The 27919-nt window shown below is 37.8% G+C and overlaps 1 protein-coding gene across 1 annotated transcript in view; it reads left to right on the top strand.

The window, feature by feature from the left end:
• The window catches only part of ctdp1 (CTD (carboxy-terminal domain, RNA polymerase II, polypeptide A) phosphatase, subunit 1), a 150906-nt gene that overhangs the window by 107913 nt on the left and 15074 nt on the right, over positions 1 to 27919 (top strand). Inside the window, exons 9-12 of the mRNA XM_036567056.1 lie at positions 1334 to 1475; positions 1737 to 1958; positions 10642 to 10795; positions 19547 to 19746. Of these exons, the coding sequence (XP_036422949.1) occupies positions 1334 to 1475; positions 1737 to 1958; positions 10642 to 10795; positions 19547 to 19746 (718 nt within the window). The remainder of the gene's footprint in view (positions 1 to 1333; positions 1476 to 1736; positions 1959 to 10641; positions 10796 to 19546; positions 19747 to 27919) is intronic.

Here is a 27919-nt window from a genome sequence, read left to right as displayed (position 1 = left end):
AATATTATGAATAAAAAAAGAAATCTTTTAATACTGGCTAAACACTTTCACCAATAACTGTTCTAAGTCTAAATTCTCAAAAGATGTCAATAAGGAAAGAGTCTTCAGATGCTGAACCCAGGGGCTTTCCAGTATGTTTCCTATGCAGACAGACTAAGGCCTACCCTTTGTGAGAGAATTAATATTCTCTGTTAGCCAATACTACCTATTTGGTTATTGATTACAATATCTAATCTAATCAGCGCCTGGCAAACATGGTGATCTTAGGCTTGTGTGCTGCTGCTTGGCAATGGAAGCCCAGTCCAAGATGGTCCTGACAAACTGTTCCTGTACTGACATGGTTTCTAAAGACAACTTTGTAGTCCTGTTCTGTGGTCTACTGCTTTGCTACTGGGCTGTTATTGCTCCTAAGCATTTCCACTTCTCAATAACAACATTGCAGCACAGGGCAGTTCTATCAGTAATTTGACGAGGTGGCATCCTCTGTCAGTACCATATTGAAAGTCACTGAGCTTTGGTAAGACCTTGTTGGGAATTGTTTTATTTTGATGTGTTTTCTAGTTTTCTGTTTATTTTCCTTTTTTTTATTGTTATTCATTGTTAAACAGTATTAATGCTGAAGGGTTTAAGAAGTCACCCCCATTTTACACCAAATGGCCTTACAACACCCCCTAAATTACACCAAATGGCCTTACAACACCCCCTAAAGAGGATGTCCTGGGGCAGAACTCAGTAAGGTATTTACAACAGGATTCAAGCTGTGTGTCTGAGCTGCTGTTTAGGTTGGGGGTGAGACTAAGGCAGGTATACTGAGCGCTCTCTTTTTAATAAAACCATCATAATTTCTGCAAACCCCAGTCTCCTGAATCTTTCCATGGCAAGATCAAAAATTTTCTACAACCTCTTCTACTGACACTGTTTGTTTGAGTGGTTGTATGTTTGATTTTATGCATGTTAATGATGGGCTTGGCAGATATATCTGAATCCACAAATTTAAAGAAGGGTTCATGTGCCAGTGGCCAGTGTAGGGACATGTATGAAGGCAGTAGCAGAGCCAGAAGAAAAAAAATATTTAATGTTCTTCACTGAGATGTGTGGTATGCGCCTTGTATCATTATATAGCCTTTTAAAACTTTAAAATTGTATTAACTTTTGGGTAAGGTATCACAGTTGGTAAAGGTTTTATAAGGAGTTACAAATTTGCTTAAAGTAACTTGAAACATCTTTATGTAAAATACAGTAAATATTAATCAGTGGGTGTATGTATTTATCAAAATTTACATAGTTTCATACCAACGTAAAGTTTTATTTGTGTATGTTATTGCTCTCTAAGGCACAGAGAAAGTGCGCCAGGCCCAAGGCTGTAAACACCTGCATGTGGTGAATCCTGATTGGCTTTGGAGATGCCTGGAGCGCTGGGAGAGAGTGGAGGAGCAGCTTTTTCCACTCAAGGAGGGCTACATTAAATCACAGAGGTCTCTCACTGTGATTTTTTTTTTTTCATTCTGTACATTTCTGTACATTCATCCTCTGACTTAACACAATTTGCTTTTTTATCTTTAGTTTCTGTTGTCTTTGATATGTTAATACAGCTTTGTTTTGTGTGTGTGTGAGTGGGTGTGTGTGTGGGTGTATGTGGATATGTTTTTGGCAGTGATACACTTCTCTCCTACATCCCTGAATTTGTTAGTTTTTGGGGCTTATTTTGTCTTCTCACAAAGTTATCTGCCTTTTAGGAGTAACAGTCCATCGGCATTTCCTGACGTTCAGGAGTCTTTGTCAACAGCTGTAATTCACCCCACTCCTGTTCAGCCCAAATGCCCATTGGTCCCTGAGGTCCGCACGTATGATCCTGTAACTGGCAAATTGATCCGGAGGGGTCCTCAGGCACCCCGACAATCTTCCTACCTGCAGCCCCACAGAACTCTACCTGGACAAGAAGTGCACTCAAACCTTAGGTAATTTTCTTCTCTATGGGGTCTAGGTTTATGGCCTATCCCTGTGTGCTTGTATGGCTGCTGTTGTCATTTTGACAGGTTTACAGTGAAGGCGGATTGATGTAGTGCCAGAGGGGTGTAATGTGCTTCAGATTATGTAGTGTTCTGGCCCTTTTCTTTGGTAAAATTAGATTTTCTGTTAGACCCCGTCCGCACATTACTCTTGAAAGCAATAAAGCAGAACTTATTGAAAGCTGTGGCAGCCATTTATATTATGATGCATAAATTATGGCAAATATCATTACCATTTTCAGACCAATTCTCTGGAAAGAGGCTAATAGAAGGTGTATGCTTACAAGGTGAAGAGAAAATGTTTCCAGACCTTATCTAACAAGTGCAAGATCAAAACAACTATACAAAATTAAAATGAGTTTTTTGTAAGTAGCAATGTTGTATTTAAACCAAAAGTACAATAAAATGGGACAGCCAACAAAATGGGATGAATAAGACATATGTTTTGCACAAGTTTTCAGATTTTCAGGCACATTCATCCTGTGTAGTCCTAGGATTAGCAACTAGATAATAATTCAGAAATTTAAGGGTTAACTAATTGCAAAATGTCATGTTATTGAGTATTATTTGAGGGGCCTCTGGACATTTTTAGTAAAGTTTAGGTTTAATACAACTGCATGTGCAAACTTCCTTAGTCAGCATTTACAGTCAGCTCTGAAAACCAAGGAACAGGAAAATAATATGTAAGAAATATTGAAATTATGTTTTTAAAAGCAAAGATAAGTAGAAAGTTTCTAGAAATAATTTAAAAAAATCATTCAACTGAAACATCGACTAGATCCCTTAAAACCAAAGTAGCACAAGGACCTCCCTGAAGATTTCATATTATTTTTAGTACTGAGATATTTGTGCGTTACACTAAAAAACACATTTCTTTGACTGTAGATTTGACCACAATGCCCGATTTCTCTTCTGAAATTTGACATTGTGCTGTGTGACTTCACTGATGGTCAATAGGGAAGGTTGTTGTGATATCAGATTACTATCACTGTCTGGATGTTTTTTTTTTTAACATTATTTTCTTTATTGTTCTCCTACTTATTGTCATTTATTTACAATAGTATGCTATTTCTTCTGAATCTATCTATGTTCTTCTTATAGTTTCAAGAATAACAGCACTCAGTTATATACGACAGAATGTTTATTGTCTCACTGTTGATTGTAGATGTGTCCTGATAAACAGCTGCTTGTATGTGTTTGCAACAGAATGCCCATTATTTTATGTTCTCCTGACTGTGATCCTCGTCGGTGACAGTTTTTCAGATTCTTTAGTCATTTTTGAATCTGATGAAGACGTTGATTTGTCAGTGATTGTTGGGGTAACAGTAAGACCCTAATAATACAAACTCCAAAACTACAAACTCCAGAACTACAAATTCCAAAAAAGATGGTTAGTAAATGGTTTAGTAAATTCTGTTTGACCTGTATTAAATTGAAAACAGTACAAAAACATTACAAAAACACAATATTTTCATTGTTTTTTATAAATATACATTAATTCCAAATTTGATGCCTGCAACCCATTCCAAAAAAGTTGGGACAAGATGTTTAGCTCTGTTACATCACATTTTCTTTTAGCAACACTTAATCATTTGGGGACTGAGGAAACCAACTGTTCTAGCTTTGAAAGTAGAATATGAAATGAGGTCAAGTCCAGAGAAGTCAGCAGAGTTTCTGGGTGCTGTTAACATATGAGTTCTATTGTGCATAGTACAGTCTTAATTTGTATTTGTGGTTGCGGCAACGGTCGGTGTTTATTGACATTGTTTATCCATCACAGAAGCATGCTGGTTTTGACTGCCATGTTGTTTGAGGGATTGACAATGGGTAGTCAGTTGTGGTTTTTGGTCTTGTCCTTTACACATAGAGATGTCTCAAGATTCCTTAATTTTTTTTTGTTTTTTGTTTTTTTTTCTTGCAATTTTTGGAACAAAAACAGTAATAACAAACATGAGGTCAACTGATTTATACTGTTTATGAGCTATGGGCTACATACATAGTCCACTTTCCCTAGTATTTTCTGCTCTTTTCTTTCTGAAAATGCAGTGAAAAGGTCATCTCCATTTGGAGCAGAGAGTTAATAATATCTATGAACAGATTTATGGTAAGGGCTTTTCTCTTCAGCCAAAATTTTGTGATAACTTTTTGTTTCCAGCCAGGGAAATGTTTAAAGAATAAGCTTTACTTCACTTTAACGGCGATAATTTAATATTATTCTAAAATACAAAAGTAAATTCAAATGTAAAACCGAAGGTTTTTGAAATTATACAGTTCAGTAAATAAGTATTTAATAGAAGTATTATAGAAGTAAATAGAAGTATTTGAGAATTGCAAAAATGAGTTAGGTCTTGGGGTCACAATGTCTCCCAAACTACAATCAAACACCAGCTATATAACCACAAGTTGTTTGGTGGTATTGCCAGAAGAAAGCCTCTGCTGTCAAGGACCAACTAACCCAAGCTCATGATAAATGTTACTGGAACTTTCAGTGGGACTGTGTTCTATGGCCAGATGAGACCGAAATAGAGGTTCTTGGCAGCAAACACCAGAGGTGAGTTTGACTTGGATGCAGAGATAGCCATGCAGAAAAGTATGCCATCCCTACTGTGAAGTATGGTGGTGGATCTGTGATATTGTGGGGCTGTTTTTCTTCCAAAGGCCCTGGAAAATTCTCCAACAAATACTAGCAGAAATAATATCAAAACCTGACCTTAGCCAGGAAGCTTAAACTGGACCATAGTTCCAGCAGGACAGTTATCCCAAGCTTGCCTCAAAAACACAAAAATGGTTTGCCAAACACAGAATTAAGGTTGTGCCCTGACCTAAATCCCATAGAAAACCTGTGGGATGAGCTTAGAGCTGTTATCTTTGCACAAGGAGACTTCACAAAGTATTAAATGAAGTCATGCCAATAATTGTGGCACACAAATTGAGAAGAGTAGTTATTTCCTGATAAGATTGTGTTTTTTTCCCCAACCATTTTGCTTCAAAAAAAAGGTTAGATTTGTGTTAATATTTTGAATGAAAGATCAAAGGGATAAGCAATATAGAATGATTTTTACAGCCTGTTTTGCTCATGTTTACCAGGGCTGCCAATATTTGTGGAGGGCACTGTAGGACAAGTTCCTCCAAGATATTCTCTAATGTTGTTCTAATCATTAGCACCTTATCGGGTGCACATAATTTCAGTTTGACACATTTAAAGTAGTGAAATATGTAGGGCTGTGCTTACTTTTTCCACATTGAGAATTGCATTTTTTTTTTATTTCATTTATGTAAAGGATGACAAAAATGTTGATTCCAAAGTGTCGCTTGATGAATTATATCACCTTTATCTATCAGCACTGTTTGAATGAGGACTTGATATCTGTACCTGTAATTATGTTGATAAAAAAAAAACAAAAAAAACATACTGCTCATATAAATAGCTTTTCATAATTTTTTTTTCTTGGAAGCCTAAGACATGCCAATCAAAAATGTTTGTACAATGGGTTCAAGTTCCATTTCAGTTGAAGTTATGGATCCTTTAGTTTTGAAGCAAAGCTAAATTAATGAATTTAAAACTGTTAATTACACTTGATAAACAGCAAAACAACACTGACCACATGCATGAACATTAAAGCTAAATTATATGGACAAAAGTATTGGGACACCTACACATTACACCTACAGGAGCTTTTATGACATTCTATTCTAAATCCATAGGCATTAATATGGAGTTGGTCCCCCTAGTTGCAGCTATAACAGCTTCCACTGTTCTGGGAAGGCTTTCTATAAGATTTTGTAGTGTGTCTGTGGGAACTTTTGCACATTAATCTAGAAAAGCATTTGTGAGGTCAGACACCGATGTTGGATGATAGAGTCTGGCTCGCAATGTCTGTTCTATGTCAGTAATGTTTGATGGGGTTGAGGAGGTCAGGGCTCTGTGTGGGCCAGTCAAGTTCTTCCACACCAAACTCACCAAACCATGTCTTTATGAACCTTGCTATGTGCACTGGGGCACATTCATAATGGATCAGAAAAGGGCCTTCCCCAAACTATTCCCACAAATTTGGAAACATACAAATGTCCAAAATGTCTTGTTAAGCTGATGCATTAAGATTTCCCTTCATTGGAACTAAGGGGCCTAGGCCAGCTTCTGAAAAACAACCCCATAGCAATATCGCTCCTCCACCAAACTTCACAGTTTGCACAATGCAGTCAGGCAGGTAACGTTCTCATGGCATTTGCCAAACCCAGACTCGTCCATCATACTGTCAGAGAGAAAAGCATGATTTGTCACTCCACAGAATACGTTTCCACTGCTCTAGAGTTTGGTGGTAGCGTGCTTTACACCACTCCCCCTGACACTTGGCATTGTGCATTTTCATTTTAGGCTTGTGTGTAGCTGCTCAGCCATGAAAACCCATTTTGTGAAGCTCCTAACATGTAGTTATTTTGTTGATGTTGTTTCCAAAGGCAACAAAAGGGAACTCTCTAGTCAGTGATTCATCAAAGAATAGGCACTGTATGCTTCAGCACTTGGCCGCCCCTTTCTGTGAGTTTGCATGGTCTACCGCTTCGTGACTGTGCTGTTGTGGATCTTTCTTTGTTCCATTGCTGTTGTGTGCTTCCATTTCACAATAATAGCACTGAAAGTTGACTGGGGCAGATCTAGCAGGACAGAAATTTCACAAACTTGACTTGTGGCAGAGGTGGCATCTTGTGCTATGACATTGCCATGTCAGTGCCATGTTTAAAGTCACTAAGGTGGCATGTCAGTGCCATGTTTAAAGTCACTAAGCTCATCGGTATGACCCATTCTACTTTCAGCGTTTGTCTATCAAAACGGCAAGGCTATGTGCTTAATTTTATCCTCATGAGAGCAATGGCTGTGGCTGAAACACCTGAACTCAATTATAGGATGGGTTGTCCCAATAATTTTTGTCCTTATAGTGTACATTTTACTTGTTCACGCAAACGTGGAAAATGTGTGTTGTTTTTTTCACTATAGTACCTATATCTTAGTTATCATGGTGAGCTGCTGCCATTTGTGTTCTCTCAATCGCAAGACGCTTGTGCTGCTGAGCTAGGTGAGCTCAGTTTTACACATTTTACAGGAAACAGTCTTTTTTGAAAGATGTTAAAATTAAGTGTATATTTTTACCTTGTTGGGTCGTGCATGTACAATGGAAACATTTACTGTATAAATAATGAAAATGTGTGCAGTCTGGTCCACTTTAGCCAGATTATACACGTGAATGTTAGTTGCAGTGTGAAACCCACAGAACCAAATGAAAAAGGCACTATCACAAAAATCACAAATTTCTTCATATGAAAACATCCTGTTGTTCTTCAGAGATGTTAGCAAGTTTTTTTTTTCATTTTTCTTCTTTTTTTTTTTTAAAAACAAGTTTTGTCACTCCACTTTTGGAGGATAACAAACAGCATTGTGGTTTGCTCATTCATTAACGAGGATTACCAACATGTGCCAAAAGCATTTCAATTTATTTTTTAAATATAGTAAAAGTCACATGTTGAACATTTTCATGTTAGTACAATTACAGTGAATTTGAAAAAGTCTTGAATTATTACCAATGAGACATGATATCTTACATGCTAAAGTATTTCTACAATTAAAAGTGTTTTTTTCTACAAATAATTTCTACAATTAAAAGATTTGTTTTGTAACCATATCGATATTGGCATGATACTGGCACTTAAGCACAGTAACGGTATCAGCAAAGTGCTCATGCCAAAATTTATATTACCAGTATTTCGTGGAAAGACAGTGGTAGCGGATGGTACACCATTTGGAATTCTTTCTAAAGTATTTGCTTCACCATTTTGGCAAATATAAGCCGGTTAACAACGCCAAAATAGTAAAAAAAAAAAAAACTAACACTAACGGCAGCCCCTTACCTAAATGGCTGTCAGACTTTTTTTCAGTAATCAAATCTCGCGGTGTAGTCAGTTACAGTCTGAGTTTATGTTAGTCCAGGTTGTTATTGAGGGAGTAAACATTTTGAGATGGAAGGACCCACTGCTTTCTTGGGGGTAATATAGCCTTTAGCATAGCAGCCTGCTATCCCTACTCGTTTGACCACTTGCCCGCCTGCGGTGTGCCTCAGTCGGTCAGCTGTGTCAAGCAGCTGACAGCTGGCAGTCTTGCAGCCTGGTGCTTCAACAAAATAAAAAAATGCTGAGAACTGGTCCTACTGACACAGTAAACAACTGTAATATTTACTGAACCTGAGCAGTGTCTGACGCTTGCACTCTAAAAAGTGGTTCATCAGTTCAACCTAAAAAATTACTTCATGTGGTAACAAGTAAATTAACTAGTTTTATTCAAACTAAATACTTTGAGTGAATGATTCTTTCTTCCAAAATAATTTTTTGAATTGAATAAAACAAATAATTTTACTTATCACATGAAGTAATTTTTTTTAGGTTGAACTGATGATTTTTTACAACGCAGAGAGCGCGAGTTGTGTGAGGACGTGCGTATGAGATAAATTACTTTAGAAATTTGACTGTGAAACAGTATCCAGCACTGTTTTTGCAGAACCAGATAAGCTTCTGCTTGCTAACATGTACACACCAGAAGTTTATCTATAGCACACAGGTTTATCTATACCTTGGTTATTCACCACCTCAAAACAAAAATTCTGTAATCTGATCATAAGCTATAAATAAAAAAAGCACTTTACTAACCCAAATGAATGATTTAGTTACCAAACTGTTCACCTTAAAGTGAAGAAAGCTAACTGTTTTACATCCGTATTCATCACGAAATGGAAAAATGTATCGTGTGCTCCTGTGATTTTGTACATACAGAATGATTTTTTCCAAGAATAAAGTTGAAATGCACAGCCAACACAGGACATAGGTTTAACTTACTAACTCCCCTCTGTGCTTGTTATAATAATCTGTGAGCTGTTTCAGTACTTGCCACATGTGTCTCTTGTCAGTGTTGTTGTTGTGGTGCTCCAGTTTAAGTCTGTATTGTCTTTTAATGGATCTATGTAGGTCATATCAGGTTTTTTTTCGTAGTCATAATGGTGCCAGACATGGTCTGTATGCTGAGTAGAGAAACAAGGAGATATGGTCTTACTGTCCAAAGTAGGAGTAGGGTATAGCCTTGTTAAGTGCCTTGAACACTGCAGTAGACATGGTCCAGAGTTTTATTCTCTCTAGTAGAAAATTTCACAAATTCCGTTCTTAACCGTTCTTAAATTGCTGCAGTGATTAAAATCACCTGCCACAATGTACACAGCATTTGGTTACATTGATTCTTGTGGGCTGATTGTGTCCTAAAGTAGTCCAAGTGCTGCTGATGAGTTGATAAGCTTGAGGTTTTTGTACAATGTGAATGCCTGTGCAATGTGTTATTAATGAAATCACAACCACCACCTCCTTTGTTCTTCCTGGACGCTGCCTTGCAGTCCACTCCATAGACGGAGTGTGTTTTTATCTGGACCACTGTGTCTGGAATGTTACCCGATGATCCCTCAGTAATTAGTCCTTGCTGGTATATGTCTGAGCATGAGAAGCAACTAATATCAAAAAGGCTTAAAGTAAGTTGTGCTGAACTTTTCCTGTCTCCAGTAGTGCCTGGGCTAAAATTTGGGGTTCGACTATGATTCCAATTCCAAGTGATGGAGTCGTTCCCAAGGGTTGATACAGCCCTGAACTGACTGAGCAGATGATTTGTAGCAGAGTAAAACAGATTTCATTGTAAATGTATTAATCAGAAAATAAACTAGCAAGTTTTTTATCACCCAACAAATGTTAAACCTCAAACAGAAACAAAACAAAAATGGCTTAACAGTGGTAAGGAGAGTACTGTGAAGATTGGTTCAACACACTGCAGGTTAGATTCTGTCTTTCTCCAACACCAATCACCAATCACACATGTTCTTGCAGACCTGTTTACAGAAACTCCAGTGGATTTTTTTCTGTTCTGAAGCAAGAGTGGAGATTTTCTCCTATGTCCCAAAGATGAATGCTTTAAGAACAAAATATATACCGGGTCTTGCACGGTTGTTAGGGGTTCTTTTGGAAAGTATTTTTTTCCTCATTTAGTTCCTATGACTTTTTACTTTCCACTTGTTGTTGTTGTTTTTGTTATTAATAGCTGTAATAATAATAATAATAATAAACAAACAATTTTGTACAGTACTGGAAATGACTAGGGATTTCAGCTCTTGTTGGCTATGTTCAACAGAAGATTAACTCTATCCCTATATATATTGTGTATGAAGTGCTTAATGCCTCTATAGTACTAGACAGTAGCAGCGTTGCTTTTTGAAATTCTGAAGTCCTTCTGATGCAGCAACTTACTGTTTTAAAACTACAAATATTTGATAAAAAAATGTTGAAAATGCTCATTCATAGTTCACACAATGACCTGAGTATATTGTTGATCTCCTTCTATGCTTGCGGTTGTTCAGGACCGTTTAAAGCTGATTACAGCTTTGTGATTTGTAGAAGCCTAGCGCCTTGTGGAAGCCCAGCACTACAGCTTCTTTCTGATACTGGAAATAATATGTTTATTGAGGAGAAACACTGTTTCTTTAATATAGAATTCTCACATGCATAGCATAGTTTTATTGTCTTGCCAGATGGAAGTTATTATCGATTGTTTGTTTAGGTCAAATCTGGGGTCTCAGCAGCAGGAGGAGGTGGATAGCTCGAATCAAGATGAGAAACCTGAGCCCTCACGCAGAAAACGACAGCCTAGTATGTCTGAAACCATGCCACTCTACACACTCTGCAAGGAGGACCTGGAAAGCATGGACAAAGAGGTGAGAACCAAGAAACAGATGCCATCTCAGCACTCAGGCCTTGTTTACCATGATCTAAATGTAGTGATCAAATCATGAAGTCAAAACAACATGTTTACACTCACCCTTTTCAAATGTGGCTTCTGCATCTAGATGTTGATCGAATCTGATTTCCCTGCAATATTTCTAGTTTTAAATCTGGCTGGCACGGCACTGGAGCAGAGTAGGTGAAGCCTACATAGGCTGTATATTTAAACATATATATAAAGTTCTGCTTTCTAGAACATTTTTCAGTCGCGGTACAGAACATTACAGACGTGAAGTTCCAAAGAAAGAAAAGCTGGCAAGTTCTGTAAATTTGTGCAACTTGCTTCTTCACACCAGTCTTGTTGTTTTGTATTGTTTGTGAGTATGCTTTTGAAACTTTCCCCACACTGACTAAGGAGCTTGCCCTTGTCGACCGAGGGGCTTTCCCTTGGCCAAGCACAGAACTTTCTCCCGCCGATAAGAAACATTTATCATCGGACTGAGGAGTCTTTTCCCATTGCCTGTGGTATTTCTCCCACCAGTCGAGGAACTTCCTCAGAATCAGAAGAGGCAATTTTTATCAGGATCCTTGGATTAAGGCATCTGATGAAAAAAATGACAGTAACCTAATTACAAATTTATTATATGTATGTAGATGGATGGATGGATGGATGGATGGATATCTGAACCAGCCAAGCTAGATGCTGTGACCGAATGCCTGGACACGTTTTATAGCTTAGATAAAGGCTCCACTAAAAAAAATAAAGAGTGCCCCATGGTGCAGTGGTCATGGTCAAGCTTTAAAACAGACTGTCGGACAACTAGAGCCGAAATGGCAACTGACTAAACCGCGTTTCTCCATCTGTCGTCCTCCAGCCTGGCTTTGCCATCAAGCCTTATCGTGTGATGCTCCTCCTCAACACTGGGTTCACCACTTGCCTCCAGTTCGCTAGGAGGTGATCCCGCCTCTGAAACCACTGTGGCGTCAGCATAGAAGATGGTGTGTGAAACACAGCGCTTCAAACGAGTGTTCTTTATTAATCGCCAGCATCAGCATACTCTATGTCCATAAACCCCTAGATCTGCATGTCTTATGTAACAGGAAAATCTAATTACCAAAGGCTTGACTACGTAGGTTTTTAGCCTGGACTTCAAAACTAAGGCTGTGTCTGAGTCCCAAACTCTGACTGGAAGGCTATTCCAAAGTTGGGGGCCTTTGCATGAAAAGACTCCTCAAAGGAACTTTATTAATTCTAGGCACTATTAATGAGCCAGCACCTTGTGACCTAAAAAGGTGTGATGGTTCGTTCCTAATGAGAAGTAAGTTCACTCAGGTACTGAGGGGCAAGGCTGTTTAAAGCTTTGTATGTCATATTCTATACTCAGTGAGGAATTTAACTGCCAACCAATGTAGTGTTGTTAAGACTGGGCAGATGTGGTCAAACTTTCAAGTTTTTCTCTAATCCAACTTCACGGTACTAAAGGCGTGATCTAGCTTTTCTGCATCATAAAGTTAACGGTGCACTTTTAACTTTGCAATATTTCAAAGATGAAGGAAAGCTATTCTAGTAATACTGCTTGTGCATCGAAGGACAGATTGGCATCGTTCATGATGCATGACTTTTTTATTTTTTGTTATGTAGATGTACACCATATGGACAAAAGAATTAATTATTGAGTTCACTTGTTTCAGCCACACACTTTGCTAACAGGTGGATAAATTTAAGCTCATAGCCTTGTAGTCTCGATAGACAAACACTGACAGTAGAATGGGTCATACTGATGAGATCAGTGTCTTTAAACATGGCGCTGTCATAGGATGTCATCTATGTCACCAAGGCAATCTGCCCCTGTCAACTTTAAGTGCTATTATTGTGAAATGGAAGCATCTAGAAGCAACAACAGCTTAGTCACAAAGCAGTAGACCACACAAACTTACAGAGTGGGGCCAGTAAGTGCTGTAGCACACAGTGCCATTCCTCTCTTAAATCACTCACTAACGAGTTCTGAATTGCCTCTAGAAGCAACATTAGCAAAAGAACTGCAAGTTATGAGCTTCACAAAATGGGTTTCCATGGCCGAGCAGCTACACATAATCCAAAAAGATCAAAATGCACAATGCCAAGCTTGGGGGGGAGTGGTGTAAACCATATTCACGCTTCTCTATCTGGCAGAACATTATCTGCCTGACTGCATTGTGCCAGCTGTAAAGTTTGGTGGAGGAGGGATAATGCTATGGGGTTGTTCAGGGGTTGGCATATGCCCCTTAGTTCTAGTGAAGGGAAATCTTAATGTTTCAGCATAACAAGATATTTTGGACAGTTGTATGCTTCCAACTTTGTGGGAACAGTTTGGGGAAGGCCCTTTTCTGTTCCAACATGAATGTGCCCTAGTGCACAAAGCAAGGTCCATAAAGGCATGGTTGGGTGAGTTTGGTGTGGAAGAACTTGACTGGCCCGCATAGAGCCCTGACTTCAACTGCATAGAACACCTTTGGGCTGAACTAGGACAGAGATCCCTCTCATCCAACATTAGTGTCTGACCTCGCAAATGCTCTTCTGGTTGAATAGGCAAAAATTCCCACAGATGCACACCAAAATCTTGTAGAAAGCCTTCCCAGAAGAGTGGAAGCTGTTATAGCTGCAAATGGGAAGAGCCTTCATATTAACGCCTATTGATCTAGAATGGAATGTCATTAAAGCTTCTTTAGGTGTAATGTGTAGGTGTCCCAGTACTTTTGTCCATTTAGTGTACCTGACACAACTGAGAATTTATTAAGATTTGGCATTAAATTAGACAGTTTTGACCAAGAAGAAGAACCTCTGTTTTGTCTGAGTACCAGGAAGTTAGTTGACATCCAGTGTCTTATCCAGTTCTTTTACACAGTCCTCAGTTTTATTGAGATATTTCATCTGGTTTGGCCGAAATATTCATTTGTGTGTCATGTGATGCCATGTTTACTGATAACAGTAGCATATCGCTGCTGTCGGAAGAAAACCTCATATATCCATTTTTGTCGTTTTTCAGTTATCGACATCATCTGAAAATGCCTTTTACATTGTATGTAAATTTCATGGAGAATGGACCTAAAGAACCAGCCTAAAATGATTTGGAAAAAAATCTGGTTCCATTGACTTACGTTAAAAGTAAAGTAGGTTTTTTCCTTCTCCTGTAAAGTTATCATTTTGGAGATACAAGGTTTTCTTCCGACAACAGTGATATATAATACAAATAAAAGAGATCCTAAAAAGCCTTCTGGAACACCATATTTTACTTTTGTTCAAACAGTTAATTCACTTTTTACATTCACAAACTGATAGCTATCAGTTAAGTAAGATCTGACCCAGGAAAAAGCTATTCCTCTTACTCCTGTGGGATTTTAATAAAAAATGTTTCCTTGAATTATTATTTTAAATCACTAAGCAAATTATAATCATGCACCTAAAAGATTGATTAACAAAGTTTATTACACTAGGATAGGCCTTGCTATGTGTAAGTTAGGGGATTTTGGCATTGGAGAGTCCCTGAAATTCAGAAGGATCTAGAAGCCAGTGAACATTGTTGAAAGGGTAAGCTGACCCTCAAAGAGTGAGGTAAGCTGATAAGGAACCAGTCAAAGTCAGTTTTGGAGCCAGTTAATAAAGCAAGAGTTTAATGGGATGGCTTGGTACAGCCAAGCTGGGAAAGTTTTAAAAAAAATTAATGTCATGGACAGTTGGAAATAAGGGTTTCCAAAGAAATGGTAAAATTAGGATATAATGGGGACTAAGATGATATGTGACAATGTAAGAGGGATAAACAGGATATAAAAATGGATGGTTTGTGATGTTCATTGCATTTGGTTGTCCGGAAGCCATCTTGCCACCTGAAGCTCAATAAAGAAGAAGCCCTTTTCCTTCCTACCAAAATAACTCAGTGGCTAAAGTCTTTTATTCAACTTTCTTTTATTTTTGACTGAACTTTATTTTATTTTGTGTTTATGACGAGAACAAGTGATTAGATTTATTGAAGAACTGAAACATAGTTATAGAACAGGTTAATTATTAATCATCCATATGTTGGGGCTTTGAGCGAGAAGAAATTCGCACTTAGTCCCGACACTCCTACAAGTTTTTCTAGCCTGTCTAATAGGATAGCGTAGTCTATCGTATCAAATGTTACTCTAAGATCAAGGAGAACCAGCAAAGATACATTTCCTTGGTCAGAGAATAATTAGAGTTTACAATTTTCACTAATGCTATCTCTGTACTATGATGAGGCCTTAGTGCAGACTGAATTTTTTCATGTATGTGATTATTATGCAAGTAGGAACTGTTGCACCACAACGAATCTCTGACACAAAGGGAAGATTTGAAACAGGTCTATAATTTGATAGCTAGCAGGGATCTAGATTAGGTTTCTTAATCTTAATAATAAGGCCTTTCTTATTATCATTAATAATAGTTAATTATCTTAACAATAATAATCTTTCTCAGTAAGGTTTGATTACAGCTAATTTAAACATTTCTGGTATATAGCCAAGGCTAAGACAAGAGTTTATTATTAATAAAAGAGGCTTGGTTATTTCTGGTAAAAAAAAATTCCCTGAGTAAACTCATAGGAACTGGATCTAGTGTGCTAACAGATTTTCAAGGGAAAATAATTTGACCAGATCTGTTTGTTGAAGTAAGGTAAAGGATTTCAGCCTCTCTGCAGTAGCTACACTGTACTAAAGATCTGGATTGGCTTAGGGCAGCAGGTTGGTAGTGGTTAATTTTGTGTTTTGAATTTTTTGCCTAATGACTAAAATTTTCTTATTGAACAATGATTGCTGCTGCTGGTGTTATAGTTGTTTGGTTCATAGTTCATCTAAGAATTGTGCTAAATAATAACCTAGAACTATTTTTATTATTTTTAATCAGATACTTTGAATATTTGTAGTTTAGTCAGTACCATTTCGCTCTAGTTGTCTGACAGTCTGTTTTAAAGCTTGACCATGACCACTGCACCATGGGGCATTCTTTTATTTATTTATTTTTTTAGTGGAGCCTTTATCTAAGCTATAAAACGTATCCAGGCATTCGGTCACAGCATCTATCTATCCATCCATCCATCTATCCATATACATAAATGTATCTAAATATATATATGTATATGAACAGAAAGATTTGTTCCCATTTGCAGCTATAACAGCTTCCACTCTTCTGGGAAGGCTTTCTACAAGATTTTGGTGTGCATCTGTGGGAATTTTTGCCTATTCAACCAGAAGAGCATTTGCGAGGTCAGAAACTAATGTTGGATGAGAGGGATCTCTGTTCTAGTTCAGCCCAAAGGTGTTCTATGCAGTTGAAGTCAGGGCTCTATGCAGGCCAGTCAAGTTCTTCCACACCAAACTCACCCAACCATGCCTTTATGGACCTTGCTTTGTGCACTGGGGCACATTCATGTTGGAACAGAAAAGGGCCTTCCCCAAACTGTTTCCACAAAGTTGGAAGCATACAGTTGTCCAAAATGTCTTGTTATGCTGAAACATTAAGATTTCCCTTCACTAGAACTAAGGGCCAACCCCTGAACAACCCCATAGCATTATCCCTACTCCACCGAATTTTACAGTTGGCACAATGCAGTCAGGCAGATAACGTTCTGCCCCCCAAGCTTGGCAATGTGCATTTTGATCTTTTTGGATTATGTGTAGCTGCTCGGCCATGGAAACCCATTCTGTGAAGCTCATAACTTGCAGTTCTTTTGCTAATGTTGCTTCCAAAGGCAATACAGAACTCGTTAGTGAGTGATTTAAGAGAGGAATAGCACTGTGCGCTACAGCACTTACTGGCCCCACTCTGTAAGTTTGTGTGGTCTACTGCTTTGTGACCAAGCTGTTGTTGCTTCTAGATGCTTCCATTTCACAATAATAGCACTTAAAGTTGACTGGGGCAGATCTAGCAGAGCAGACATTTCACAAACTGACTTTTGGCAGAGGTGACATCCTATGACAGCGCCATGTTTAAAGACACTGATCTCATCAGTATGACCCATTCTACTGTCAGTGTTTGTCTATCGAGACTACAAGGCTATGAGCTTAAATTTATCCACCTGTTAGCAAAGTGTATGGCTGAAACAAGTGAACTCAATAATTAAATACTTTTGTCCATATAGTGTACATCTGCGTAACAAAAAATAAAAAAAAAATCATGCATCATGAACGATGCCGATCTGTCCTTCGATGCACATATAAGCAGTATTACTAGAATAGCTTTCCTTCATCTTTGAAATATTGCAAAGTTAAAAGTGCACCGTTAACTTTATGATGCAGAAAAGCTAGATCATGCCTTTAGTACCGTGATGTTGGACTAGAGAAAAACTTGAGTTTGACCACATCTGCCCAGTCTTAACAACACTACATTGGTTGGCAGTTAAATTCCTCATTGAGTATAGAATTCTGCTACTGACATACAAAGCTTTAAACAGCCTTGCCCCTCAGTACCTGAGTGAACTTACTTCTCATTAGGAACGAACCATCACACCTTTTTAGGTCACAAGGTGCTGGCTCACTAATAGTGCCTAGAATTAATAAAGTTCCTTTGAGGAGTCTTTTCATGCAAAGGCCCGCAACTTTGGAATAGCCTTCCATTCAGTGTTTGGGACTCAGACACAGCCTTAGTTTTGAAGTCCAGGCTAAAAACCTACGTAGTCAAGCCTTTGGTAATTAGATTTTCCTGTTACATAAGACATGCAGATCTAGGGGTTTATGGACATAGAGTATGCTGATGCTGGAGATTAATAAAGAACACTCGTTTGAAGTGCTGTGTTTCACACACCATCTTCTATGCTGACGCCACAGTGGTTTCAGAGGTGGGATCACCTCCTAGCGGACTGGAGGCAAGTGGTGAACCCAGTGTTGAGGAGGAGCATCACAGTAAAGAAGGGTGATAAAAAGATCGCAGTCGAGGCAGCGTGATAAGGCTCGTGATACAGTTATTGGTTATCATTGGTTAAATGAAAAACTCAGAACAAGCACCTGTTTCGAGATATTTTGCATTTTTATGCAAAACGTACTTTTACAAACTTTTTTCGGGTTTTCATCCAGTCCTCATAATACTAGCATCAAATTACTGAACCTCAATAATTATGAAAAAGCTGATATTTATTAGCAAGGCCACTTTTTTCATTTAATAACTTTCTGTGAGGGAGCTTTTAGAGTCTTTAAACTCTTCAGACTTCTGGTTCCTATCGCCACGACTGAACAGTTTTGACTCTGCAAGTTTCTCTAGAATGGAACATTTCACATCAACCTACTCTTAATTAATTTGTTTACTCAACCATTTAGTTATGTAGAAAGTTTGAAAAATCTGTGGTTCTCTGCATCTGTATATCAAGCTGAAGTTTGTCATGCTGCATCTTTGAGCTTACTTATAAATTGACCCCGTTAATGTTTAAATGTCTCTAAATAAATGATTGATATTATTAGTCTCACTTCATATATAGTGACAACTAGGGAAGCATAAATTTAACATATCGCTGCTGTTGGAACAAAACCTCCTATCTCCATTTTTTTCGTTTGTTTTTGACACAATTTGAAAATGCTTGTTGCCCTTTACATTGTGTGCAAATTTTAGGATGAATGGACCAAAAGAAACTGCCCAAAATTACTTGGAATTATGTTTTTTTCTCCTTCTACTGTAAAGTTACCATTTTGGAGACACAAGGTTTTGTTCCGACAGCAGTGATATGTTTGTGATGTCCTTTGCACGTTTTGCATGCAGTGGTGTTCTTTGGAGTTAAATTGTTTTGAATTTTCACAGCTGTTTTGAATGATATTGAGGCCACAATAACATGCAATTTTATAATCTTCCAAAAACTTTCCTCTGCTTTAAGGCCCCAACCTGACATAACCATACCTGTAGTAGTGCGAGAACCACTGATAGTTCGCACAACATGGAGGGGGGTGAAAAAAATGTAGTTTAAGCCTTTCAAAAGTTAGAAATTTGGCTCACAGTCTATATTTAGGGTAGTTCAGTCAAGATCTGTTAGTGTTCTGCTATCTGCCTCTTATACATAAAATGAATACGCAGATGTCTAATATTCAGCATAACCTAGCCAGGAAAACAAACACATCCGACCTGGGCTCTCACTAACATTTAACTAACTAGACAGCTAGACCATGCACACATTTATAGTATGGCAACCAGCGCCATTACTACACAAGAAGGGAGTACAATTAATACAAACACAAAAACATTGGCCTATGTCACAAGCATATGAATCAGGTTAGTTGACTAATTAAAATTAAATAAATAAAGAACAATATATTTTAAGGGAACAACTATTTTGTAGCTGTTTCTGTTCCCCCTGTGGCCATAATCAAATCTCTTGCTCTGCCTTTCTCCTAGTAACCCAGTAAATTCTTTTGATGATGGACCGGTTCCCCAGATAGCACTCTCAACTAGGAGTGTGATAAACAACCCACATAACTGACCAAAATTGATGACCAAATTAGTTCTCACCGAATTTATTTGTTGGTGAAATCATAGTGTTTTTCGCACTGCCTCTGAATGCTCTGACATGTAGGCATTACCACTTAAAGAAGTGAAGTGAACAATAGCGCAATGACCAAAAGAAGTGCAAGTGCCTTTTACATGCGTGCTCATGACCTTATAATGTATAGCAGCAATTTTGTAAGTCATTGTTATTGTTTGAAGACGGTTGAGCCTTGATTCTCATGCAGCTCAGAACTCTGATTTACAAACGTACTGTTTTCTTGGGCAGGTCGACGATATTCTTGGGGAGGAGAGTGATCATGAGTGTGAAGAAAAAGGAAAGGTGGAAAAATTGGAGCAAGAGAAAGAAGCAGAGGAGCAACCACAGAACTGTAGGCAAAGGGCCGGACCAGTAGATTACCAAGACGTGGGCACACTGGTCAAGGATACACTGCTATCATCCAGCAGTCTGTCTGAAAGCATTTCAAGGTACTGTACATGCAGTGGGCACAAGGGAATGAGAGATTTTGTAACTTTTCCCCTGTTCAGCATTCAGCAACAAGATCAGCAACCACTTCAGTGTAACTGGTTGTACTGATGTGATTTCCTTATTTGTTGCAGAGAAGAAATAGGTTTGGTTGACTGGGCTTCATGGGGTGTGTGTTGTTGACTGATATGCATATACACTATACTGACATCAGTAGTCATTGTATATTAGAAACTGCTTTGGTCTTGTATGTGTTCAGTTTCCATGGTGATTAATGAAGGTAGAGATAAGGCAGAACACAGGGTCACATCATCTGAATTGCTGTAACTGTACTGGGAGCCAGTAACCTTCAGATTTTCTGAACTTCAAGAGGTACATACTCCCGTAGAAGTCTGTCTGACTTGTGTGTTGTTAGATCTGTGTAAAACATCCTGTGGCTATATTACAGATTATAGAGCAGAGGTCTGCAAATCATTCCAGTCCAGTTTCTGGTCTTGGATTTTGTAATCATTGAAAGGTAGGACACTAGATGCCCAATCAGTTACATCAGAACTTCAGTTACAGTCAGCTCCAAACACACTGGCATTCTTTATGAAAATGAGCTAAAATCAATATATTAAATAACACATGCAGTGAGTGATATATTTTTTTTTCAAACAAAAAGTTTTTCTTTACTAACATTTTTTTGGAAAACAGGTTTTAAAAATATTGGCATCCACATTAGTAATATTTAATGAAGCTTCACCTAGTGAGAATAAGAGAACTGATCTACTTTCTGTGTAATGCCTATCGAAATTGGAAATTGCAGGATTTTGGACCACTGCTCCATGCAGAACATTTCCAGTTCTTTGATATTGCTGGATCTTCGCTTGTAGACTGCCTTCTGTAATACACACAACAGATTTTCAATTAGGTTCAAATAGGCAGTATTAGAGGGCCATTGCCAAACTTTGAATTTCTGTTCCTGCAGTTATTTCTTTGGGGATTTTGATGTGTGTTTGAGGTCAGTAACTTGCTGAAAGTTCCACCCATAGACAAGTTTAAGGTCTTTGACAGATTTTGGGCTAAAATCTCCTGGGATTTAGAGGAATTCATTATGTTATTGCGCCCACCTGAAGGCAAAACTAGGTAAAATTTTCTGCCTCATCAGAAACTCAATCTATAGTTTTTGCAAATGATGAAAAAGTGATGAATGGCAAGGCTGCAGTGCTTGACTGATACACTGTAGAGATCATGGTATGTGAAAGTCTTTTGATAAAAAAATGGATAATTATTTAACCAGTGAAGCCACAGATTATTTTAAGGCCAATTTTATAATAGTCTGGTTAAAATTATTGGACTGGTTCAAAAAGTGCTGTTTTTGATCAATTAACAACAGTGAAAGAACAATACATTTTCTAAAACATTTTTAATTACAAAGTGAATGAACCCAGTTTCTTGTTCACAAGTTAAAAGGAGAATGGCATACTTGATTTAATTGTTCAAAACATGCGTAGTGCACCCCAGTGGCCAATTCTTTTGAAGCCCCTTGATGAACATACCATTCAAGTTCCATCATGATTGGTTAGGTAGGCTGGTCAAAATGGATGCTACAATTTGTTTGGCTGATGTCAGCTACAAATTTCAAGCTTTCAAATCCTTATAGATACATTTGAGTACAAAGACTTGAAGCACTTGGCAAAATGTCAGCTTGATCGAATGTACAGATCCTGAAAAACAGCTATTTAGAAGTTGCAGGGCCCTCAAATGATATACATGTAGCAAAAATTGACAGATAGATGACCTTAGAGTCATTTATCACATAATCCTGTGAAGTTTCTTTAGAATCAGATAAGGTATTCATGAGTTATTGCTGTTTTGTTCTGATCTGGAAGAAAAATGGCAAATAGCAAGCAAATGGTACTATGTGCTTGGACCCCTAAAAATCAAAACAATTAAAATAGGGTTCCAACCACATACAAAACAAGGAAACAAAAAGTTACACACAGAAAAAAAGAAAAGAGCCCAAAAGAACTTCAGGTTCACTGTCTCTGAAATAAAGTCTGAAGCTCAAAACCATTATGCAGCTTTTATGTGAATATGCGTGTATGTAGCTTCTTTTGTTTTCTTTGAGATGAATCTCAGTTCAGTTTGGAAAAAAAAAGCGTATCTGTTTCTCCTGTTCTGTCCCTGTCCGTGAAGGAACAACACGCAGGGCAGACAGCTTTCAACATGTTGTCCTGGCTCGCTGTTCTGGTCTCGCTCACAGTCTGGCGCACGCGTGTGTGTGTATGAAAGGGTCCAAACTCAATGCAAGAAAAAAAAAAACAATCTACATAAAAAATACATTAAAAAAAAATCTGTTTCTTCTCAGCTTACAAGTAATCCTTATGTAGAATCATTACAGAAAATTCTGTGAATAGTAAACGTTTGCTTCTGTACAGTGAAGATTGCTTTACTTATTGAACATTCTACTCATCTTACAAATTACTTCACTATCATTTCTAAAGACCTTACAGCTGAAAATCTTCAATTCCTCCAGTAGATTTGTACATTAGGCGTCAAATTACATTACAGACAAGTTTAGCTATGTAGTTAGCTGAGCGCTATCATTCCACTTGGTCCTCTAAAACTGGTTTGGACCAGCTCTCTACAGGAAATTGTAAGAACTGCAACTATTCTCTCTATTTTGAGTGTAGTACAAAAACATGAAATGAAAATAAATCCTCACTTTAGGTGGGTTACAAATTGTAATTGGATTTTTAATCATTTTAAATCTCCGAAGGCCAGAGTCAAATTTTGCATGCTCATCTGAACTTCAGTTCATAAAAGTGGTTTAAATTTTGAGATGATTAACACACTGTTTTTTAATTTTTGTAGTTTAATTCAGAATTGCCAAAGCCACAATGATTAACAAATATGTGGTGACTGTGGTGGGCAAGCAGTAATGTTTTTGATCATTATTCATCTTTAGGTGCCACTGATGAATTTTAAAAAGATTTGTTTAAAAAAACTTTCAGTTGTCAAACAACTGAAGATAGAAAAAATACAGTGCATATTATGAAAACCTGTTGAAATCTTAAAGTTTTTAGGCTTTCTAAATTGCATTATTTTAACTAATTTTCATGTCCCTAAGTAAAATGATGTGAGACATTGTTTAGCGCCCCCTCAGTGCTCAGTTCTTTTGAAATGTCATAGGTAAATCAAGGGTCCCTACATAGACATACCATTCAAGTTCCATGATGGTCACTGTTAATAAGCCTGTCAAATGCCACCTGAAAGCTGATTGGCTAGTGGCGGTCGCAGTAACCAATTATCAGGTCATCTTAAAAAGCATTCTTTCATTCAATTCTTTGGCAATTTTGCAATTTTTTTGCCACATGTATATAATTTTTTCCAGAGGGAGGCCATTTGGGGTTTTTGATTAATTTTATATTATTATGAGCCAGTAAATTATGCAGCACACATAATTACGTTGTTATACCTCATGGTTTAGGAGCCCAAAATGTAAAACACCCTGCTGTGGCACGCTGTTCAGGCCAATTGGGCTTCTCATGTGACTGAATAGCAGGATGGAATACTACCTGTTGACAAAGTTTTATGTCTGTAAGCTTTATGGCTTGGTCTGTACAACTTGTTTTAGTGCAGAAAAAAGCAGCATTATGCAGGGTCCATGCACGAATCAGCACAATTAGGCCTAAGGCCAACTATGTGGAAATGTCAAAACCAAAGAAAGAAAATGACAAGCAGTCAGAATTTATGAAAAGGCCTCCATTTGACTGTCGATGAATCCATTAGACATTCTTTTCTTGAGTGCACCCTACAAGCAGCTTGAGAGTTTGGAACTTGCTCAGAGAAGTGGGTGTAGAAGTTTCCTTCTTAGATTGCCCCCTATGGCTGTACATGAGTTAAGTTGCCTAAAATAATCCTCTGAATGTTTAACACCAATAAGGTAAAGATTGGTGGAATAGTTGGTGGTCAACAGAAATTTCAAGCGTGTTTGAAAGAGTTATGGGGGAAAAATGTCCCTACATCACTCAGTCTTGCTGCTAATATTGTGGGTGCCCCCCTGAGTCCAGCTGAGGTCACCTGTGTTGTATAAGGGTTCAGTTGATGATTCAAGATTCAAGATACAATGAAATCAGGCAGCAATCCTAATGGTGCATAAACAAATAGATTAAACAAGGAATAAAACAAAAATATAAGCTAATATAAAATATTAAATGCAAGATATTAAAGGAATGACTATATAATTTAGAATGATAAAGTAAAATATATACATGTAAAAGAATGTAGTAGCTATGGTATTGCACATGAGGATATTGCACATATGTGGATGGTAGTGTTTCTATTTACAAATAGTGCAGTTAATAAATATAAAAGTGCAAATGAATGTAAACATCTTTTAATATTCCTTGAACATGTTTTGGATAGGTGCAGATAGGCACTCTATTCCTGTGTTGTTAGTGAATAATGAATATACCCTCTTGCATGTGTATAGGACATTTTGTGAGGATCAAAGAAAGCATTCATGACCTTCAGCTGTTTAGGTCAGTTGTGCTTTAATAAATGATGAAAAAGCTTAAGAACAAAGTGGTCAGCCACGTAGAGTTTTGTGATTGATCTCAGTTCTTAAAAAAAAAAAACACCTTAAGAATTGTAGAAAAAGGGCCTAGGTTGTTACTTAAACAGTATTGCACTAAGGTTTTAGGCACCTAAAAGGATATGTAAAAAGCTATTTAATTAAGTATTTATTGTAAGTCTTGTATGTAGCGGGTGATTGCCACTTAATTAACATATTTCCCATGCATGCCATTAACATTACTTACTGCTAGCTTCAACTCAGGTTGGGGTCTTTCTGTGGCCAGTGATTGATTGATCGGATTGTGATAATTACACAATCAAAGGATAACTTTAATAAAGGGTCATTTATTGACCTGATGTTAATAACAAGGTAAATATGCAGTAAATGCTATGCAAAACAAAGTGGTAAAGACATGAGATTCACCTGACGAACATACTGTAGTTAAGTGAAACTCGGAAATAGCTATTTTATGGGGATTGAGCAGTATGGAATACAGATAGTAGTGTAACAACTAATCTAGGTTTAAAAGAGGAACAGAGTAACACAATTATAAAAGTTGAGGAGGTGAGGAGAGCCACTGATCTCCAAGTGCTGATGACATCTTCACAGCGGGACCTTTAACACGGAGAATTTAACACTGAGAGAACTTCAGCTTAGGGCATGTACGGTGGAGTCAGCTGTTGAAGGTTGGCCTTTCTGGTGGATGGCAGGCTTTGCAGCTTTCTCTGTGGATGGCTGGTGACAGCAGAGGCTGCAGTTTAACAACGGCAGCAGAAGCAAAATCTGTGGTGGCTTGGCAGGTTGACACTGGTTTATTTCTGTCCATAATTCTCAAACTATGTTTGCAGAAGATTTCACAATGAACTATCGTTGGTCAGCTAAAATGTACAAAATGAATCAACGGGACTTGAAAATAAATGAAGCTTGGTTAGACTATTCAAGGTGCCAACGCAACAAGTCTAATAATTAACACCTTTTAGATTACTGTGTGAGTGAAGACTAAAATGGAAAAAAATGAACTTTTAATTACAAAGTTGTTCAGCTAAACAATCTCATTCATGGTAGACCTTATATATCTGTAGGAAATAAAAAATGACTGAAATTGGATTTTTAATTATTTTAAGTCTTGCGTACTACAGCACTCTCTGATCTGGGTCAAGAATTGCATGCGACATCTGAATCTCAATTCATATAACTGATTTAAATTTAGAGATGATGAGACTAACAATTTTTGAGTTTTAATAATTTAGTTCATAATTGCCAAGACTACAATGATTAATTAATATAAGGTGACTATGGTGGACAAAAAAATCAATGATTTTGATGATTTTGATAATTATTTACCTATAGATACTGGATTATTTCAAGACCAGTTGTGAAATAATTAAATAAAAATCCTAAATTTGAAATAGGCTGTTTTCAAACAATTTCCAAAAGAAGAAATACAATGTCTTTTCTTAGGGTCCAAGCACACAGTGTGTATTTTTGTTGGTTTTTCTTATTATCATTCTTTTTCTCCACTAAAATGAATCATCCAGACCAAAGTGTAAGTCCTAGAGACATGAAACTTGGCCAATAGCTAGTAGTCCATCCTGCTACTCAGGCACATGACATGAGCCCAGTCAGCCTAAAGGGGGCGCTGTTGTGCTGCACAGTGCGTTTGGCTCTATAACTCCTAAACCAATTTTTTTAAAGACGAAATTCTTTTTTTTCCCTGATTCCTTGGTTCACAACAGACTACTTTGCAATTTGGAACATTTAACTCCACCTACTTAGGTTTTTTGCATAATAAGCGAAAACAATTTTGCGAACTAGTCCTAGAATTTTTGCTCGATGCTAATGTAACTGGTGTCAAAAAATTCTCAAGTGCCTGAACCTTAATAATTATCAAAAAAATGCTGACTTTTGTAAACAGTATGGTCCGATCATCTAAAGTATGTGTAGTGATCTTGAAGGAAGTCATGTCATCTATGCTTTTTCCAAGTCCATGTAAACAGTCGTGAATGCTGCATATAAATGCTATCACTGAGCCATGTTGCCTTTAAAACAAAAGTACAGCAGTCCCAGATTTGGGCTGGACATTCAACCGTAGTCTGAGTTGATTTATTATAGAGAGAGCAGTTGGTCAGTGTTAAGCCTGTCAAAAGCCTGCTCAAAGTGGATTAGCTTATAGCAGCTACAGTTTTCCTATTATCAGGTCATCTTTAAAAATCCACTTAAAAGTAAGCTCAAAGGTGTGGCATGCAAAATTTCATGCCACACAAAATTCATTGGATGTTATAACGCCCCCTTTGGTGCTATTGACATACAGCACCAAAACAAACAGCCTACCTGAGAATCTTTTGATGCATAAGCCAATCAACTTTCATTAGAATCAGATAAAATCTTCATCAGGTACAGCACACCAAGCAACTTGGAGCTTTTGACTCTCTCCACAGCTGAACCATTGATGTGTAATGTAGAGTGGTCACCGTGAGTCCTCCTGAAATTAACAATCATTTCTTTTGTCTTATCAACATTGAGATAGACTGTTGTCTTGGCACCAGTCTGCAAGCCGCCTCACCTTCTCCCTGTCTGCTAACTCATCATTGTTGCTGAAGAAGACCACTGTAGTATCATCACCAAACTTGAAAATGTGATTTGAGATGCTTTGCAGAACAGTCCTAAGTTAGCAGTGTAAATATCAGGAGACTGAGCTCACAGCCCTGGGGAGTACTGGTGTTCAATCTTCAGCTTTCCAATAAGCTGCCCAGTAAGTTACCCAAAAAGGGTAGTCCTGTGGTCTACTGTGGATAGCCTAAGTAGTGGGAGGAGAGGTGGTCCTCACAGGCTGGCTCTTGCTGTGCTGAGCACTGCCTTGTCATCTGACTTGAAGGCAGTATTCCGGGTTTTCAGCAGTGCATGCAGCATCTGCAGTAGTGCTGGGTAATATAACCTCAAATCAGTATCACGATTGATTGAATATTTTACCTCGATTACGATTAATGAATGATTATTTTGGGGTTTTTTGCCCTCATAGTTCACTAACAAGGTCTGTACAGTAAATATGCTCTGCATATCTTAATATAAATCATCTGAACAGCCAGATCGTCATAATTTTGTGCTGCTGAGACCTAATAAACATTTGGGGTGATATCTCTGTACAAAAATTAGAAGAGACTTTTCCAAAACACCTTAGTGTTTGAAGAGATTTCGAAAGAAATGGCCAAACGCTGCGGTAGAGCGAGGCTGTAGCATCAAAGAACAGTTAAAAGTCTGAAAGTAAAGTTTAAAGAACACAAGGACATGAACCAAAAAAGTGGCCGAATAACTTGCACTTTTTACAGCAAGCTCGAACATATTCTGGGTGATGAGCCCAGCTGTCAGTAGGGGTGGGGGGAAAAATTGGTTCTTAGGTGCATCGCGATGTGGACGTGGACGATTCTGAATCGATTCACAAATGTCAAAAATCGAAAAAATCAAAAAAATCTAAATTCTAAATTTTAATTTATAACGTAATGTTGACGGAACGCAAGAGGCGGAACTTGGAAGTGCGGAGTGCAGCGCCTGGACACTCTGTGACATGCACATAACAAAAACACAACTGGATGAGCAAGAAATCCGACCGGCAC

The sequence above is a fragment of the Colossoma macropomum genome, unplaced genomic scaffold (genome assembly GCF_904425465.1).
Source record: "Colossoma macropomum unplaced genomic scaffold, Colossoma_macropomum, whole genome shotgun sequence".
NCBI classification, from domain to species: domain Eukaryota; kingdom Metazoa; phylum Chordata; class Actinopteri; order Characiformes; family Serrasalmidae; genus Colossoma; species Colossoma macropomum.
The sequence above is the reverse complement of the archived record's forward strand: the minus strand, read 5'-3'. Positions and strand labels throughout refer to the sequence as shown.